The 17,118-nt window shown below is 35.0% G+C and overlaps 4 protein-coding genes across 5 annotated transcripts in view; 3 read left to right on the forward strand and 1 right to left on the reverse strand.

Annotated features, from left to right (window-relative positions):
- The first annotated feature begins 533 nt into the window (after positions 1 to 533).
- LOC148168704 (ATP-binding cassette subfamily C member 4-like) lies at positions 534 to 4,971 on the forward strand. Its single transcript, XM_088046238.1, has 11 exons — positions 534 to 739; positions 785 to 1,003; positions 1,047 to 1,474; positions 1,521 to 1,677; positions 1,729 to 2,871; positions 2,918 to 3,230; positions 3,283 to 3,433; positions 3,477 to 4,589; positions 4,642 to 4,684; positions 4,767 to 4,837; positions 4,904 to 4,971. Exons 1-11 carry the CDS (start codon positions 663 to 665, stop codon positions 4,969 to 4,971), a joined length of 3,783 nt encoding a protein of 1,260 aa, XP_087902364.1. The 5' UTR covers positions 534 to 662.
- Positions 4,972 to 5,247: 276 nt separating this feature from the next.
- LOC148168705 (peroxisomal membrane protein 2) lies at positions 5,248 to 6,185 on the forward strand. Its single transcript, XM_088045479.1, has 4 exons — positions 5,248 to 5,461; positions 5,515 to 5,610; positions 5,660 to 5,942; positions 5,990 to 6,185. Exons 1-4 carry the CDS (start codon positions 5,373 to 5,375, stop codon positions 6,083 to 6,085), a joined length of 564 nt encoding a protein of 187 aa, XP_087901605.1. The 5' UTR covers positions 5,248 to 5,372; the 3' UTR covers positions 6,086 to 6,185.
- A 198-nt stretch (positions 6,186 to 6,383) lies between these two features.
- The window catches only part of sprt (PDZ domain-containing protein sprite), a 29,284-nt gene continuing 18,549 nt past the window's right edge, over positions 6,384 to 17,118 (forward strand). For both annotated transcript variants that reach the window (XM_088045813.1, XM_088045815.1), the window contains exon 1: positions 6,384 to 6,540. The gene's annotated coding sequence lies outside the window, so the exon portion shown is untranslated. The remainder of the gene's footprint in view (positions 6,541 to 17,118) is intronic.
- Positions 13,040 to 14,669, reverse strand: LOC148168707 (equilibrative nucleoside transporter 3-like). Its single transcript, XM_088046240.1, has 7 exons — positions 14,469 to 14,669; positions 14,172 to 14,421; positions 14,071 to 14,121; positions 13,586 to 14,023; positions 13,446 to 13,531; positions 13,119 to 13,401; positions 13,040 to 13,053 (listed from the first exon to the last, which is right to left on the reverse strand). The coding sequence occupies exons 1-7, from the start codon at positions 14,586 to 14,588 to the stop codon at positions 13,040 to 13,042; spliced, it is 1,242 nt and encodes a 413-aa protein (XP_087902366.1). The 5' UTR covers positions 14,589 to 14,669.

Below are 17,118 nucleotides of genomic sequence, written 5' to 3' on the forward strand. Positions count from 1 at the left end.
TTCGGATCTTTTGTCTAAATTGTTTGTGATGTGATCTAAATACAGTGCTTCCTGAAAAAAAACGTGTATCACTTACAAATAATAAAAAAAAAATTCAAAATTTAAATAAAAAATTCTGATGACGCTTGAGGTTTTATTTCATGCAAAACAGTTTTTTGGGAGTTATCCATGGAGGGTATCCCCTAGGATACTTGTAAACAAAGTACTTCAGAAAATTTTGCAATTTTTTCGGCCGCTATTCAAAATTCCCAGTGACTTTATATCCTCAAAATGTCTTGCTGCAGTCCAATGTGCCCCCCTTGTGCCCCCACAACGTGTTGTGTTCCAGTACAAGTGTGCCCTTGTGCACCACCTTGCCCTTGCCCTTGTGCCCCTCTCTGTGTGCCTTGCTGTCCGCAGCCTTGTGTCTTAGTGCAGTGCCCGCAAGTTTGCTGCCCCCCTTGCTGTGCTCCTTGCTGCACTCCATGTTGTCCATCTTGCTAAGATCTGATTTTTCAATAATAAAAAAAATAATTCCTTGTTATTGTTTCCTGTTTCTTTTTGACGCCATTATCAGTTTTTCACGTTATTAACTATTCTGTAGATAATGCAGTGTACTTGAAGGTTATTTGTTCTGCTCTACATAGCAAAGCAACGTATTACGCGCAACTTACGCGAGTACAATGAACCACCTGCCCAAAACCACACGAAGATGTCATCCACAAGAAACCGCAAACTTCTTCTCACAGTTGTTTTTCTTGTATGTATAAAATTAGTCTCGTTTTATCTACTTTTGAGTGAATAGATACACTACGAGTTTCTTTCGGAATGGGTACGACAGAAATCTAGAGAATGAAGTACCGCACGAGGTACCCTTAAGTTTGAAATGCAAGAAACTCGCCGATAACTTTGAAAAGTTGTGGACGAAAAGGAAATCCACAGTACTTCGAGTTTTCCTACGCACTTATGGCTTGTGTTATTTTTTGCTGGGACTTACTCAGGTCATTGTGAAGACCTCTTTAATGTAAGTACCTTTTTGAAGTTTGGCACTACTTTTATTTTTCTAGAATTGTTCGTCCCTTTCTCGTCGAATCCTTCGCTTCCTTCTTTTCACCAAACCAAACGGACTCCACAAACAGTGCCGCTGGTTTGTACGGGTTTTCTATCGTCCTTCTGACTATTGGTACTTCCTGGTACGACCAATGGTACATTTTCAAATTAATGAATCTAGAGCTTCAAGTCCGAGCCTCCATGACTGCGCTTTTTTATCGGAAAATCTTAAAACTGTCATCTTTCGCGCTTGAAAGTACTTCAACGGGAGAAGTCATGACCCTCATAACTAAAGATGTAAACAACATTGAAATTTGCATAAGGAATGCAAATGAGATTTGGACCAGCATCTTTCAGACGTTTATTCTATTTTATGTTCTCTTCCAAAGAGTGGGAGTGCTGGTTCTTACCACCATCGTTGTCGTAGTATTGCTACCAAAACAGAGTATTTAGATCGACCACCGGGAATTTTAACTTTCTTTCATTTTTAGTTAGTTTGGCACTGAAATGTGCGCACATGAAAGAAAAAATACTCAAAGAAACAGATTCTCGCCTCCAGACTACCAACGAAGCTCTTACAAGTCTCAAGGTGGTAAAAATGAACGGTTGGGAAAAATTTTTCACGACGAAGCTCCACGACATCCGATTGTATAACTTAACATCAATCGATAATCCAAACACTTTAGATATTATTTTCAGAAACGAAATACACCTAACTCATCAAATATTTTTTCTCAAGTTCATCATCTACGTCAATGGCTTTGTGTGGATTTTTGCTACATTTTTTGTTCTTCTGACGATGTTTATAGCGTTTGGCAAAGAGATTTCTTCAGATTTTGTGTTTTTTCTCCTTGAGACGTATCGAAGCGTTGGTTGTTTACTGACCGTTGTCATTCCTCTAGCGCTATCTGATTTCGCTCAAGCTGGACCAACCCTTGACCGCATTGATAAATTCATGGGAATCAAAGAATCACCTCCAATTTTACGTTCAAGAGGTTCAAAAGTTGTAATGAAGGAGGTCAAAGTCACAATTAAGAAAGAACAGATTTTGCATGATATTAATTTCGAGTTTAACAGTGGAGTGGTGTTAGTAACAGGCCCTGTGGGTGGTGGAAAAACTGTCCTGTTAAAAACGATTCTTGGAGAGTGTGAGTTGAGTAAAGGGACGATTTTAGTAGAGGGTGAAGTGTCTTACTCGTCCCAAACGCCGTGGGTGTTTCCTGGGACCCTTCGCCAAAATATAGTCTTTGGAGAGATCTTTAACGAAAGGAGGTATAACCAAGTAGTGGAGGCCTGTGACTTAGAAAACGATTTCCAAGAGTTTGGACATGGAGACCACACTGTCGGTACAAATCTAAGCAAAAGTCAAAGAGTCAGAATTGACTTAGCACGAGCTCTTTACAAAGATAGTGATATTTATATCCTGGATGATCCTTTAGCTTCTTTGGATCCGTTAGTGAGACAACACATTATCAGTAAAAGTATATCGAAACTTCTCCATAACAAGCTGGTAATTCTAGTGACTCAACACACAAATCTCTTTGCAAAATTTCAAACCGTTGCTCTCGATGATGGTGAAGTTTGTGTAACGAAAACTATTTTAAAGGAATTAACACCCCGAAGTGACCCCACTGATTTTGAAGACGACATTAATGAAAAATCGAAGTTATTGCCTCCTGAAAAAAGCACACACGAGTGTAGAAAAACAGGTCCTGTAAGCTGCAGCGTGTACAAATGGTGGTGGTGGTGTGGGGGCGGTTTTGCCCTCTTTGTAACAACAACTTTTCTCTTGTTTTCCATTCCAGTAGTCACAATGCTCATCGAGCAGTCGATTTTTTTCTGGTAAACAATTTAGTGTTGTGGTAATTTGATAATATTAAAGCTTTAGGTCTGGTAATGAAGAAAAAATCGCGCACACGAAAATGGACGTGGAAATATTGTTAAATCAAAGAAGAAACATTATTGGGATAGTGATCTTCTTACTGTTGGTTCAATTGGTCGTCACTTTATCCTTTGGTGTCGCTTTTTTAAGTTTCGCCAAAAGAGCCTCAGTTACTATGTACGATATCATCACTAATGCCCTCTTTGGTGCTGATTACCATTTCTTTAATTTATCAATCGGAAATGTTTTAAATAAGATGTCGAGAGATTTGTTGAACACCGATGAAATTCTTCTTTTCTTATTTTGCGATCTCTTCAAGGTAAGTGAAATGTGGGAGCCACAACTTAGTTTAAACTTAGATTATATTATAGATGGTGGTACCAATACTTTCCGCGACAATCTTAATAGTGCGGGTGCAGATCATACTTTTGCCTCCTCTAACACTTTTAGTTTTCATACTAATGGCTTTGAGAAGAATATACGTTTGCGTCGGACGCCACTTTAAAAGACTGGAAGCTTCTAGTAAGAACAGTCGTGTGAGAGCAAAACTAACTTCGTCTTTCAGGTAGAACCGCAGTTGTCGAGCATTTTAACTCTACTTTGGATGGCATTACGACCATCAAAGCTCACGGATCTGAATCTAGACTACTGGAGGAGTTTGAAACTCGTCTAGACTCGCATATTTCTGCTTCTTTTACATATTTGTGCACAACAAGAGCGTTCTGTTTGGTTGCTAGATGGACTTCTTCAATTTTTGTAGGGGTGGTCATCAGCAGACTGCTTGTAGTGGGTTTCAATAATGATCAAAGTTGTACCATAAGCTTGACACTCTTTCAAAGTCTTCTCGTTGTTGAAATTCTAAACACAGCTCTCTTGAAATGGGCGGAACTCGAAAATTACATGACTTCCACAGAACGGCTTCTGGAGGTAACTGAAACGCGGCAAGAACGTCGTGGAGTCGAGTTCGAAACTTGGCCAATATCGGGACAAATTCTATTTCAAAATGTCTCGTTAACCTACGATAGTCTGAGAAGACCAGTTTTAAAGAACTTAAATTTTATAGTTAAGCCGAAAGAAAAAATTGGAGTTGTTGGTAGGAACACAGCCGGAAAATCGTCTTTGATTTCTGCTTTAATGGGTGTTACCAAATCCACCGGAAGAATCAGTATTAGTGGTGTTAATACCAATATATTGTCTTTGGATGGTGTTCGCTCAGTCATTTCTGCAGTATCAGAAGAAGTTGTTATATTGAAAGGTACAATCAGAGAAAATTTAGATCCGTATAACAAGTTTTCAAACGATGACCTTTGGACTGCTTTGGAGCTTGTTAATTTGAAGAAGTTTGTTTGGGGTTTGGATGTTAACATCTGTGATACTTATCTCGTTGACAATATTTGCTACAAACAGAAATTACAACTAGCTAGAGTAATAGTAGAAAAGAAGAGGATTGTCCTTTTGGACGATTTTCTTAAAAATACTGACAAAGATACTGAAAATATAGTGGTAAAAATAATCGAAACAACTCTTAGAGAGTCTACACTTCTAGTCGTAACACAGAATCTGAAGATACTGTCTTGTTGTGACCGGATTATGGTGTTGGATGACAGTGAGATGGTTCAATTTAACAGTCCTTCGATACTTAAGAATGACCGAAATGGATTATTTTATAAATTATTATGCAGCGATAATTTTAGTGACAAATTAGAATAACAATAACTGAGTCCGAAAAGATAACACTTCTAGTTTTTACAATTGTCTTCAAAATAAGACTTTGTTTTTTTATACGTTGACTAATTTTATTAATAAACTGCTAATATAATTCACCTTATCTGCACGTTTCATTGTGTTTTTGTAGCATACTAATAACGTTTCAAGCATATTTTTTTAATATCTCAAGGACTGGCGATAAGCTTGCTGACCTCAAAAGTAATTTCTAGATTTTTAATCGGCTTTTATTCTCGAAACGTTTAAATCATAGTTTTTTAAAAAAAGTAACACCATTTCTTTTAACAGGTTTTGAGATTTTTTGCCATAAAGTTTTTCGGAGTTTAGTCGTTTAGTGAACTCAGCCGATTTCTAATTAGCTTTTGTATGAATTAAAAATGGAGAATAATCGTAGATAAAACGTTGTAAGATACATGGTAACAAAGTCTTAATGAACTTCGTTTCTTTTAAAATACACGTAAGCTCGTATTTACGCCACTTATGCAAATCGAATGACTTTTTGAAATTTTATCTTAAATAACCATATCTGTAGCCATAATAAAAAATTAATAAATAAATAATTAAAAGATAAAATATCAAAAAGTGTGAATTGACAATTCGAACTAGTGCGAATGCTGCGCGCGTCCCCCCATCACGAATGCGCATTACCTCAAAAACAGTTGTTGACTTTTAACCTGCTCTTTCGATAACACCGACGTAATTTGTAATTCGCGATTATTGTTTAAATACAAGAAAAATGGTCCTGTCAAAACCTCTTTTTAATGCCTTAGGTTTCTATTTTGAACAGCTCTTTAATCATCCAATTCGAACAAAAGCAGTTACTTGGTAAGTAAAATATTTACAAAACTATTATTATCGTTATCACAGTTAATTTTTAGCTGTGTAATTGCCACGGCTGGTAATTATGCCTCTCAGTGTATCGCTGGTAATAAAGTATTAAACCACCAGAGTCTTTTAGCTTATGGAATTTTTGGGTAATTGTAGCACAACTTGTTGTCTTTCTACTGTTGTACGTTGTTGTAGACTGTTATTTGGGGGTACAGTTCCACACTATTTTTACACATGGCTTGAAAATGTTGTGCCTGAAGAAGCCGCCTTTCCCGTCGTCAAAAAATTGTTTTTGGAGAGACTGATTTATTCACCTTTGTACCAAGCGTTTACGTTGTATATTCTGGCTCGATTGGAGGGCAAAAGTCATGATGCTGCCGTAGAACAACTTCAGAGCTTATACTGGATTGTTCTCTCCTCCAGTTGGAAATATTTGACTATAATCCAGTTGATAAACCTCAGTGTTGTACCTCCCATGGTGAGTGTATAATTGGTTGCCTATACCACGCACTAACTACTTTTCAGTTGCGAGTCTTCATTGTCAACCTCGTCGGATTTTTCTGGACTGTGTACATAGCAAATAAACGACGTCAACAACAAGCAAAGAAAGATAAAAAATAAACACACACGCGGGATCAAGTACCTAATTACGCATTTACCGGGAGGGGTTTTTACGGTTTATATAATTCGTTTGGTTACAATAAACAATTTGTGGTTGAAACGCTTTTCTGTTACCCAATTCCAGCGCGCTCCTTTTGAAGTCGGCAAGTGTTTATTTCCGGTCCGATAAAGCGCGGATCGAAAATAAACACGTGTTTTAAACATTCCATGTGTTTAGGTGTAAAAGTCGCTAAGCACATGGCTTGTAAAGAAAATTAGGGAGTCCCAGGTTCCCCTCCAGTGTGGCACGCACCGACGGTTCTTGTAGCGGCCCAGTCCAAAAGCTCGTTAGTCTTGCGCGAACCGATCTTGCACGTGAACGAAGAACTCTCAGTCCGCGAAGAATTAAATAACAACGCACGGATTTTTTTGTTTATTGTGTGTTTTTTTTGGGGATTAGACCACGTCTCCTGAAGGTGAGTCCCGAAAAGTGACTATTATTATTATAGTACAGTTACATTATTTTCATTCTTTGGGAAATGAACACAATGCGAAGATAAAATAGCGACAGCGAAACTATTATTTTAGTTCACGCAACTTGGAAATACAGTTGTTGGGACTTTTGAAATTACCCCCTCTGGAGTCACGTGGATACAATTTTCATTAATAACTATGTTAACTGTAAGGCGTAATCGCAAGTGTTTGTAGGCGTAATATTTTGTAACAACACATAATTGAACGTGTTCCTTTAATAATTCATTAGAGAGATTGATTGATAAGTCCATTCATTGACTCGATATTCTGCTGCGATAATCCTACGTTTCTCAATCCTTTATTCTTAAACGGATGTGATTCTGGATAAAACGCTTTCAGGAAACAATGTTAAGTGGTGGTTTGTTTAGCAGACAAGAAAATGATCCCATCTCCAGTGAATGGAACCACGAAAGCTGCACAGAGGGCGAATGCTACTGTACTTTATTCCGAGATGACTCGGATTTTTTCACAATAGAATGCACTTGTCAATCAATCGAATCGATTTGGTGTGGTTAAGAGCGTGTAGCGAAGAAAAAGGGAAAATTGAACAATGGATCGCCGGCGTTTACGTAAATAGTCACGAATTTGTTGTTTGTTTAGAAATCTGCCAGAACAGATGTTTGCTACAGGCATTTAACTTTTTACTCGCGCAAACTAGTAATTTATTGTGTTTCGGATACATTGAAAGTTTTTAGAATATTTAGCGCGACTTTGACATTGGCTCAGATTGGTTTTATGACAATGGAAATGATTGATTGGGTTAATAGAGTTTGAATCTATTTGAATAATTTAACGATTTTTACACAAGGTTTTGTGGTGTTTACTCCACGGAATTCTTCTAAGGGCAATGGTCGGAATTCGTTTTTTATTTAAATGTGTTACGTTTCTTGGAAATTTCGGTAAGGCTTGCATAGCAAAACAATCATTTATCAAATTTATATGTTTACTCGTTTTACCGAATATTGGGCGAAAGGTTAGATTTTACTTTATAATGGCACGACGAAGGTAAACGGAATTATAAGAGGACGCGAATCGCTGCAATTACCGACTTTTTAATTACAAATGAGTGGAATTTATGACTGTTCTATTAGGTTTCAACCACAAAATCGTGATTTGTTTTATGTTTCAAGGAGTGTACTTAGATACATACGTACAAATTTTATTGAAACAGGAAACGTTTACGTCGACTTATACAACTGAAATTTATGTCTGTCTTCGACATTTATTTTATTGTCCACAAAGCAATTTTGAATTTGAATTATTTGCTTCGGCATTTTTTCGCTTGCTCGTAATGGCAAAATTGAGATGTCCTAGAAATTTCATTTGAACTATGAAATTTTCCAAAGTGCAAGAACTAGAATTTTTTATTGCTATAAATTTTGAACAGCTTTTGGTGCATCAACTTTCTAAATTTAAAGTCCTGAAAACTAAAAAAACATCGCCAATAATTTATTAAACTGATGAATGGCATTGGAGACTCCAACACCCGAGATCTCGACGCTGCAGCAAGCGACGAACCCTCTTGTCACGCTTTGACGTATGTTTCCTCCTTTCCTCTTGTTTCCAAGAACAGGTGTTTAATTGTTACTCCACGGTGGTGTAGGGTTACAAAGTCGTCAGTTTTGGCATTTGTGAAAGTTGATGAGAGCTAATAACAAAAATACAGATTTGCGTGTCTAAAAATGTCGAAATTGACCTGTCAGTCGAAATTCTAGTGCGTCCTTGACGTGAATTTATTACCATATGTGACAGGACAAAAGAACAAGCCGGAGCACTATGGATGAGGTCTCGAACTTCTTCTTATCGTCAAGGTTAAGTTGGAAATGTGATGTAAGAGCTTAGATTATTACAATTATCTCGCTCATCCAAGTCATAAATTCCGGTTTTAATTGCATCTCTTTCAACACAACACGGTAGCTAAAAGATGATTATGTTTTGGCAACGTCTGCCTCACCTCGAATTCTTTTCGGCAATTTATCTTGAAAGAAAATCATTTTTTATAACATCAGGTTGAAGATGTATCTTACAAGAAGAGCGCATATTTCAATCAATACGGAACCGATCGGAACGGTAATAATTGATGATATCCATTTTTCTGCAGTTACAAAATAATGAGACATTTCTCGTTAGAAAGTAATAATTTCCTTAATTGGAGAAGCGATTTTGCAATTTTACATTTGAATCAAATCCGATGAAGTATCCACTGGAATGAAATCAAGTTAGTTACGCAATTAAATTGATAAATCGTAACAAATTTACTTTACGATATTGTTTCTTCTGGATTATTACTGAACGGTGTAACATAATCACCGGAATGATCGTTTACAATCAGCGCAAACTTGTCTTTTTAAGGCGAAGGAATAATTAAATGGACGTCATTTTACAGGCGAGGTAGATTAATGGGAGAGGAGGGTACTTCGTTTATGGGTAATTAAATTATTAACTGACACGAGATTTCTCAAGATGAAAGTCTGAAATGTTGAACATCCTGAAATATTTCATTGCAAGGAAGTTATCTATAATAACTGTAAAAAATACCATTTTTAGCCCTTGTCTAGGAAATTATTCTGCAATAAATCATTTCAGCGGCGAATTTATAAAATCGTACGGATGCTGCGTCTCTGGTTTCAGATTATTTTTTTTTGATTTATTTGATTCCGAATTGAATAAACGAAGCCGTGAAGCGATCCAAACATAGCTAGCTGCTGAGACGGGTTTAATTTTTTCGATAGGAGGAACACCTCATAAATCATTTGTTTGGAGAGAAGAATGTTGGTAATCTCACACTTGGAGTAATGCGATATATTAAGGGCTCATCTTGATTTATATAAATGACAGCCGCTGCTGCAGACATTCCGTTGGGTTCCATAATTTCCAGACTTATCTACCGGAAGAATAATTACAGTTTTTGAAGCAAGCTCGGACTCACAATTTTAATTGATTCAACTTCTTCATTAACTCAGTTTTTGACATATAATGATATGCAATTTGCTTTACAATTTGCATTTAAATTACTGGCCAAGGATGGGACTCCTCCAGCAGTACCATGATTTACTGCTTAATTGTATGGAATTACACAGGGAGAGTTTTTTCACTCCTTTCTGCAAACGAAAAGTTCGCCCTCTATAAAAGTTGCAACGGTCGCAAGCAACCACCCGTGTCCAGAGCAGATGGTCTATTTAACAGCAAGGGGAGAATTCCTCCAAACAAAACGTTTTCTTTAATGATGTATTGATGAAAGGGTCACGCCATCATATTCCTTTATTATCACTTATAAATCTCAAGATATGCAACAGCACGCCCAACCCACAGACTATTTCTCCATTAACAATGACACTTGTTTATGGTAAAGAGCGTTTAAACTGATGCAAATGTATTCTTTTTTCCTCAGATTGCAGATAACACGTTCTTACAAAATCCTTAATTAAGCCAAAATCTGGAACGCTACCCCGTGGTCTTAAATTCTTCAGCATCTTCACCGTGAGCTGATACGATCTTCGACCATCTTGATCTTCCGATATGAACTCTGAACTCTGCCAAGTTCGCACGCTCGGTTAAAGCTCCGACTTTGTTTCTGTTTAGAATAATCGATTCGATTTCCGTGGCGCCTCTTCAGGAAGAACCACTCCTGTTGACCAGCCACTATTAATTACAAACAGTTTCTTGGAATAAATCATCATAATAAATGATCATAATTGTTGCGATTTCGTACGCCTGAACAATACCGAAACTGGAGGACAAGGATTTTCCCAGAATTTTTTCACACCTATCAGTGGATAACATCAGAGAAAGGTATGATAATTTAACCCCATTTTGACCGCTTGATGGCCAGAAATGCCACGCCTGTGTTTATTTACGATTTACACGTGAAAAGATCAAATTATGATATGACACTTGCTTATGAAAACAGTTCTGTTACCGTAAATATTACCACCTGGTCTACAGAAATGGATTGAAATAATTCAAAAGGGAAGGAATCTGATCGCGGCCTTTTTACTTCCAAGAATCGGGTCTTATGGTGGTGGGCATTGTAGAAATTTGATACCACCATTATGTCGACGCAAAATACTTATTTCATCGCTTAGTAACGGTTATGACGACGATTTTACAAGCTTTGCTGTTGTAATATTGGATATCAATATCAAAATTGTGACAGGAGTTGAGAAATCTTTGATGTTAATTTGCGCTAATGCCACGTAATGCAGTGAGAAGAATTTTATGTTTAATAGTTACGTGTAAACAATATTGTCTCGGTTTAACACTAATTAAAGATAGAAAAAAATTAGTTACCTGATTTTTTAAGAATGTTTATCTGTTCGGTAATGAAATGAGCATTGAAATATTAAGTTATCTTATCTCAAGGCTTTGATTACGTTTGCTTGATGTTGACACATGTATCAGCATACAAATGGTATTTCGTAAAATCGTGGAAACCGCTAAAATGCTAAAATAAAATATGCGAGGACCATTCAAAATTAATTTGACACTTTTATTTATTTAGCTCAAATCTGCTGATGCTTTCTCAGATATTTCGACAAGCAGAATTTTTTATAAAAAATGTAGTAAATCTTTTAATACAAAGATTTTAGTTTATCTCAGATTATCCGTAGACACACTGTATGTAATGAATGGGAATCTCTAATTCAAAGAGGCACATAATTCCGTTCAAATTCTGCATATTTGTGAATTTTGATGGGCTCTTTTGCTTGATACATTTAATTCGATGTAGCCTTATATGTATGATACAAAAATTAAAATAGAATGCATCTTAAATGTCATAATCACAAAAATTGACAAATTCTGAATAAATTTTACATAATTTAACTGAATTGAGTAGAAATTTCCATTAATTGAAACCAAATCCGTTACATTGTAAAATTTTCTTCATAACTTTCCAAAATATGTACTACTCAGTCGAGACTTCATATAATTCAAAATTTTTGTTTTTGCGAACTAAATAAAAGTCGGTCTCTTGAATAATTCAAATAAAAAAAAAAACCTGTGAATTTACTACTCGCAAAAAAAATTTTTCTTGATAGAGACGACAACAAAGAGAACAAATGACGTTTGATAATTTGAATAGATTTTTTCACAGCTCTATAATTCCAATTTTTCCAAGAAGTAGTAAAAATTCTTGTTGTATTTTGGCATGAGTATTTGGCGAATCGATCGTTTTAATTATTTTTCTATATTTATTTTTTAATTTCATTTTTCTCCTTAGTTAAAAATTCTTTGATTTAAAAAAAAACTCATAATTTTTGCTAAATCAAACTACTCGATAATTCGAAATTGGTGTCCGATCCCTTGGAATTCGAATTCTAGAGAGTTTCTAGAGAGTAGATTTCGTCGAATGCAGACAAAATTTTTATAAATTGTTAGAATCATTAAATTAAATTAAATTATTTTTTTGGCCAAGCAGAGAATAATTTGCAGCACAAACCAAAATTTTTTACTGTCCGAAATTACAGTATTATGGACCAGAAAATTACATTTACCTTAAAATTACCAAAAAAATGCATAAAACCCGAAATACCGATTAGTATTATTACCTATACTTTTTTGAGAGGCAACCGGTGTCCCCCTTGGCTACGGCCGCCCATTTGGGAATATAAAAGTGCTATAAAGATCTAGAAGAGCTTAAATTCAAGCTCAGCTGATTTAATTGACGGTTTTCAAAGTTTTTTTCTCTTTTTGAGTCTTGTCAGCTAGACAGAAATAGCAGTTTTTACATTAGGATTCTGGTAGAATCTAGCAAAAGTACAAAATATCGCCAAGAAAATATACAGAGCGACTTTTTTTTTGTAATTTCAACATTTTCGCGTTTTCATTACCAAAAGAAAAAACAGAAAAAAAGGTCAAATTTCGATTTTAACGAATTTTTGAATCGACGCTTGCGCTATCCGATTTCATCGAGAGAGGCAATATTTGCTGATCATGATGACTTAGATATTTAACGAGTCATTGTATACAATAATAAAACTGCGCGAATCAGCTAGAGATATAAAGTTCGCCAAACGCTTTAGTGAAGTTATGGCTTTGACCTATTACAATATTGCTCTCAGCAATTGGTTCCTGAACCGTTTCCGTAAAATTCGTCGTTGGTAAATTAATCCTTGAAAGCTAATATTTACGTATACACAAGTACAATATCTTTGTTTTTTATTAATTTCTCATTACTTAGGCATTACTTTTGCTTTTTTTTCTTGCGTAGAAATTTAAATTTAAAAAGGCATAAATATTTTGAAGCCGTCAAATTTGCAATTTGCATTTAAAGTGTTTTAAATGATCCCAAGTAAGATTAATATCGAAACTTATTCCGAAAATTAAGTAAGTAATTGCCACATAAATTTTCTTGAAAGTTCAAATCTTCATAAACGTACAATAATAATAAAACTCAAATGCTTGTAGGTCAATAATTTATTAACAATATTTCCTTATTATTTATAAGGCTTTTACTAATACAGGGCCCAAAAACGAACAAGCAGCCATACTAATAATCATAAATATCATAATAACTAACATAGCCAAGGGCTTCTCTTCGTCTGTGGGAATACTGAAAAATAAAAAATAATAATTTCGTTCTTCGCTTCCTGGAATGTTTCATACTTAGTCATGTAGTAGACACAAAGGTTCAAAATTAGTCCGTGTGTGAAGGCTAGAATAATTATAAAAATAATGTAATAGAAATCTTCGTCGAAGACGACAGACATATGGTTGCGTGGTTGCGCATTACATAACATAATCAAAGGAATAAGAACCACACGTATACAACTGATACCAAGAAGAACTAATCCGTTACTGGGCTAAAACAATAAGTTAAGAAAAATCGACTACGTCATTTTGTTACCTTTCTTAGAATCACCGCAGTTTGTCTTCCAATGAGGTCTACTAAACAATTAAGGAAAAATGTGACAAATGGCCCGAAATATACACCTAAAAATTAAAAAAAATAACCAATTCGGTAATTACTTGTTTAGTTCTACTTACTGTTCCAGTCATTACCATTGTCTGCGTTTACAGACTTTACTAGAGAGGCCAAACCAGGATGAATCATTACTGTGGACCCACCTGATATGAACATAGCCAGTAAATAATATTTCAGTTTCTTCATTATTGACTTCATGATTTCTTTGTTAATTTTTATATTTTTGTTTTCAAGTTCCTTATTCAAATGGTGTTTGAAAAACTGATTTCCTTTCAAGCAGAACAGATATAATATGAAAGTAGAAGTGACAAGAAACAGTGCGAAACAAAAATACACTATTCCTTGGATCACTGGGTCGTCATTGACACTTAGAGAAATAATTTGGGCTACAGCTGCTATCAGTCCACATATTGATTGTCCTACGATTATTACCGCCAAGCAACTTGAGGGGAATTTTGATGCTAATTGGAAGACTGATACTATTAAAATACTACAACAACCTGAAAATGAAGTTTAGATGCCCCGAAATAAAAAAAATAAATATTACCGGCGAGAATACAGCCTGTTGTTAGAGTTATCGCCATAAAACTCATCTGCCCTGAAATCCCAAGATCAAAATACGTTCACACTATTAAAATTCGAACTTACATGAATCTGTGTCCACTTTTACGAAAATACAAGTCAAGAAAAATAGGAGGACACACGCACAAAGGGCTACAAACATTTTAATTTGTATTGTGGACTTCTTCAGACAAATTAACCCAATTATCATAAAAACTGCATTGCTGACGTTTGTACATATTGAAAAATTTGCAGTAAATGTAGCTTGGAGTTCGGTTCTGTTGTCACTGTTATAGCTCTCATTGCTTAGTGGGTCTCGAAGTTTGTACATCCAATACTGTAAAAATAAAACTAAAATAGAAATTTAAGTAAAAAAAAACTTACATCAGTCGCTGTGGTGAAGAAGCTGCCCTGAATAACAGTTACAGTTCCCAAAGCGTAGAAAAAAATATAAGTCAAATAAAATTTGTCTTTGAGCGTTTGAGTATTCTCTTGCTTCTCCATTTTGGGGTGGTAGTGTTGCGAATGTATTTTCGAGATTTGTTTGGCGCTTTTTAAAGCATTTCAAATAGTTATCTAATTGGTATAGATAAGGTTTGTTTAGAATAACTGAAGTGCTCTTCATGCGCTTTATGATATATCAGGAAGGTAGTGGGGATTGCTCACAATAAGATTATGATTACAATGTAAAATTATTGCAGTTAGGAGTCATCACGTTTTGGCGAAGTACTTCCAGGTATTATATCAGGTGTTTCAAGGGAGATTTTGGTAAAAAATTAGAACTCATCAAACCGCCTTTCTATCTTACCTGTTTTTAAAGTTTTACAGTAAAATGCCCATGCAAAAAGTTTTTATAAATTCAAAAAACTGAGACAAGAGCACTTTTTCAAATTTTCAAGACTTAGATGGAGTTTTTCATAATTTTATTATAAAATACAATCAACACTTTTTTTTCTAAATATGAGAGTCTTTTTAATTCAAAAATAATGATTAGTAATCGCATACAAATGTAAAATAATAAAAAATCAAGTTCAAAAATGAATATTTTTAGTGATTTCCTTAGGCTTGTATGGATTTTCTCGCGTTGACCCCAAATGTAATCTTTTATTATCCATCAGTGTACGCAAAATTTTCCGCAGATTCCAAATCTGGAATTTAAATTCAGATTCGACAATAAATAACTGAGGTATGGCCGATCAAAGTTTCGAAAAGTTGATTTTCATTTTTCCTAATTTTTCGTAATTTTTAAAGTTAAATATCTCGGAAACTATTTGAGATATTGAGATGCGGTTTGCGCCATTCTTTTTCTCGGCTCATTTTACGTTAGAGAATGTTATCAAAAGCCCAAAATTCGATAGTCGATTTTTCGCGAAAAAAAATTCCGACTCAAACGATGAAAATTTTTCATTTTTTTTATTTTTGGCTATAGCTTGTAAACTATTGGTCCGATCGATTTCAAATTTAGCCAGTAGATAGATTTCGAGCTCCTCTTTCGACTGATGTATAATTCAAAGCTATTAAACGTCTTTTTCATTTTGAAAACATTGATTGAAAATTACCCTAAAATGACGTCTTCAAAACAGTTTTGGCTAATACCTCGTTTATTTATTAAGCAAACTCAACAAATTTGGGTCTCATTTTACGCAGAATTTTACGCTGAATTTAAAAACATGATAATTTTTTAATATTTGTCAACAAACAACCGAGTTATGACCGTTAGAATTTTTGGGTTGTCGCCAGAGGGCGAAATTTTTGAAGGTTCAAAACAGTTCGTGCTCGATGTCTCGGAAACTGTTTCAGATATTGAAATGCGGTTTGCGGCATTGTTTTTCTCGCGATTTATTACATAAGAAATAGTTCTTTGGTTTTTCTACAGTCGAAATTTGCAAATTTTCGCAAAAATTCATGACTAAAACTATGGCCAAATTTCTGATATCGATATCTCGCTTATTTTTTTGAGTAAACTTAAGTTATTATACATCAGTGTACGCAGAATTTTCCGCAGATTCCAAATCTGGGATTTAAATTCAGATCTGACATCAAATAACTGAGGTATGGCCGTTCAAAGTTTCGGAAAGTTGATTTTCATTTTTTCTCATTTTTCCTAATTTTTAAAGTTAAATATCTCGGAAACTATTTGAGATGTTGAGATGCGGTTTGCGCCATTCTTTTTCTCGGCTCATTTTACGTTAGAAAATGTTCTCAAAAGCCCAAAATTTGATAGTCGATTTTTCGCGAAAAAAAATTGCGACTCAAACGATGAAAATTTTTCATTTTTTTTATTTTTGGCCATAACTCGTAAACTATTTGTCCGATAGATCTCAAATTTGGCCAGTAGATAGATTTTGACCTCCTCTTTCGACCGATGTAAATTCAATGCCATTAATAGTCGTTTTCAGTTTGAAAACATTGATTGAAAATCGCCCTAAAATGATGTTTTCAAAACAGTTTTGGCTAATACCTCGTTTATTTATTAAGCAAACTCAACGAAGTTGGGTCTCATTTTACGCAGAATTTTACGCTGAATTTAAAAACAAGATAATTTTTTAATATTTGTCAACAAATAACCGAGTGTTGACCGTTTGAAATTTTGGGTTGTCGCCAGAGGGCCAAATTTTTGAAGGTTCAAAACAATTCGTGTTTGATAGCTCGGAAACCAATTTAGATATTAAGATTCGGTTTGCGCCATCGTTTTTCTCGCGATTTTTTACATAAGAAACAGTTCTTTGATTTTTCTACAGTCGAAATTTGCAAATTTTCGCAAAAATTCATGACTAAAACTATGGCCAAATTTCTGATATCGATATCTCGCTTATTTTTTTGAGTAAACTTAAGTTATTATACATCAGTGTACGCAGAATTTTCCGCAGATTCCAAATCTGGGATTTAAATTCAGATCCGACAACAAATAACTGAGGATGGCCGTTCAAAATTTCCGAAAGTTGATTTTCGTTTTTCCTCATTTTTTCTAATTTTTAAAGTTAAATATCTCAGAAACTATTTGAGATGTTGAGATGCGGTTTGCGCCATTCTT

This window comes from Gnatocerus cornutus, chromosome 9, assembly GCF_029298725.1.
Source record: "Gnatocerus cornutus isolate USDA-ARS CGAHR chromosome 9, icGnaCorn1.1, whole genome shotgun sequence".
Taxonomy (NCBI): domain Eukaryota; kingdom Metazoa; phylum Arthropoda; class Insecta; order Coleoptera; family Tenebrionidae; genus Gnatocerus; species Gnatocerus cornutus.

Bases quoted from the DNA above. Each gene is read 5' to 3' on its own strand.
- LOC148168704 (XM_088046238.1), top strand. From the start codon at position 663: ATGAACCACCTGCCCAAAACCACACGAAGATGTCATCCACAAGAAACC. The intron at 1,678-1,728 runs GTATAACTTAAC...TATTATTTTCAG, and splicing joins AAGCTCCACGACATCCGATT to AAACGAAATACACCTAACTC. The intron at 3,231-3,282 runs GTAAGTGAAATG...ATTATATTATAG, and splicing joins TATTTTGCGATCTCTTCAAG to ATGGTGGTACCAATACTTTC.
- LOC148168705 (XM_088045479.1), top strand. From the start codon at position 5,373: ATGGTCCTGTCAAAACCTCTTTTTAATGCCTTAGGTTTCTATTTTGAA. The intron at 5,611-5,659 runs GTAATTGTAGCA...ACGTTGTTGTAG, and splicing joins TTAGCTTATGGAATTTTTGG to ACTGTTATTTGGGGGTACAG. The intron at 5,943-5,989 runs GTGAGTGTATAA...ACTACTTTTCAG, and splicing joins TCAGTGTTGTACCTCCCATG to TTGCGAGTCTTCATTGTCAA.
- LOC148168707 (XM_088046240.1), bottom strand. From the start codon at position 14,588: ATGGAGAAGCAAGAGAATACTCAAACGCTCAAAGACAAATTTTATTTG. The intron at 14,422-14,468 runs GTAAGTTTTTTT...TTATTTTTACAG, and splicing joins TCTTCACCACAGCGACTGAT to TATTGGATGTACAAACTTCG. The intron at 13,532-13,585 runs GTAAGTAGAACT...TTTAATTTTTAG, and splicing joins CAATGGTAATGACTGGAACA to GTGTATATTTCGGGCCATTT.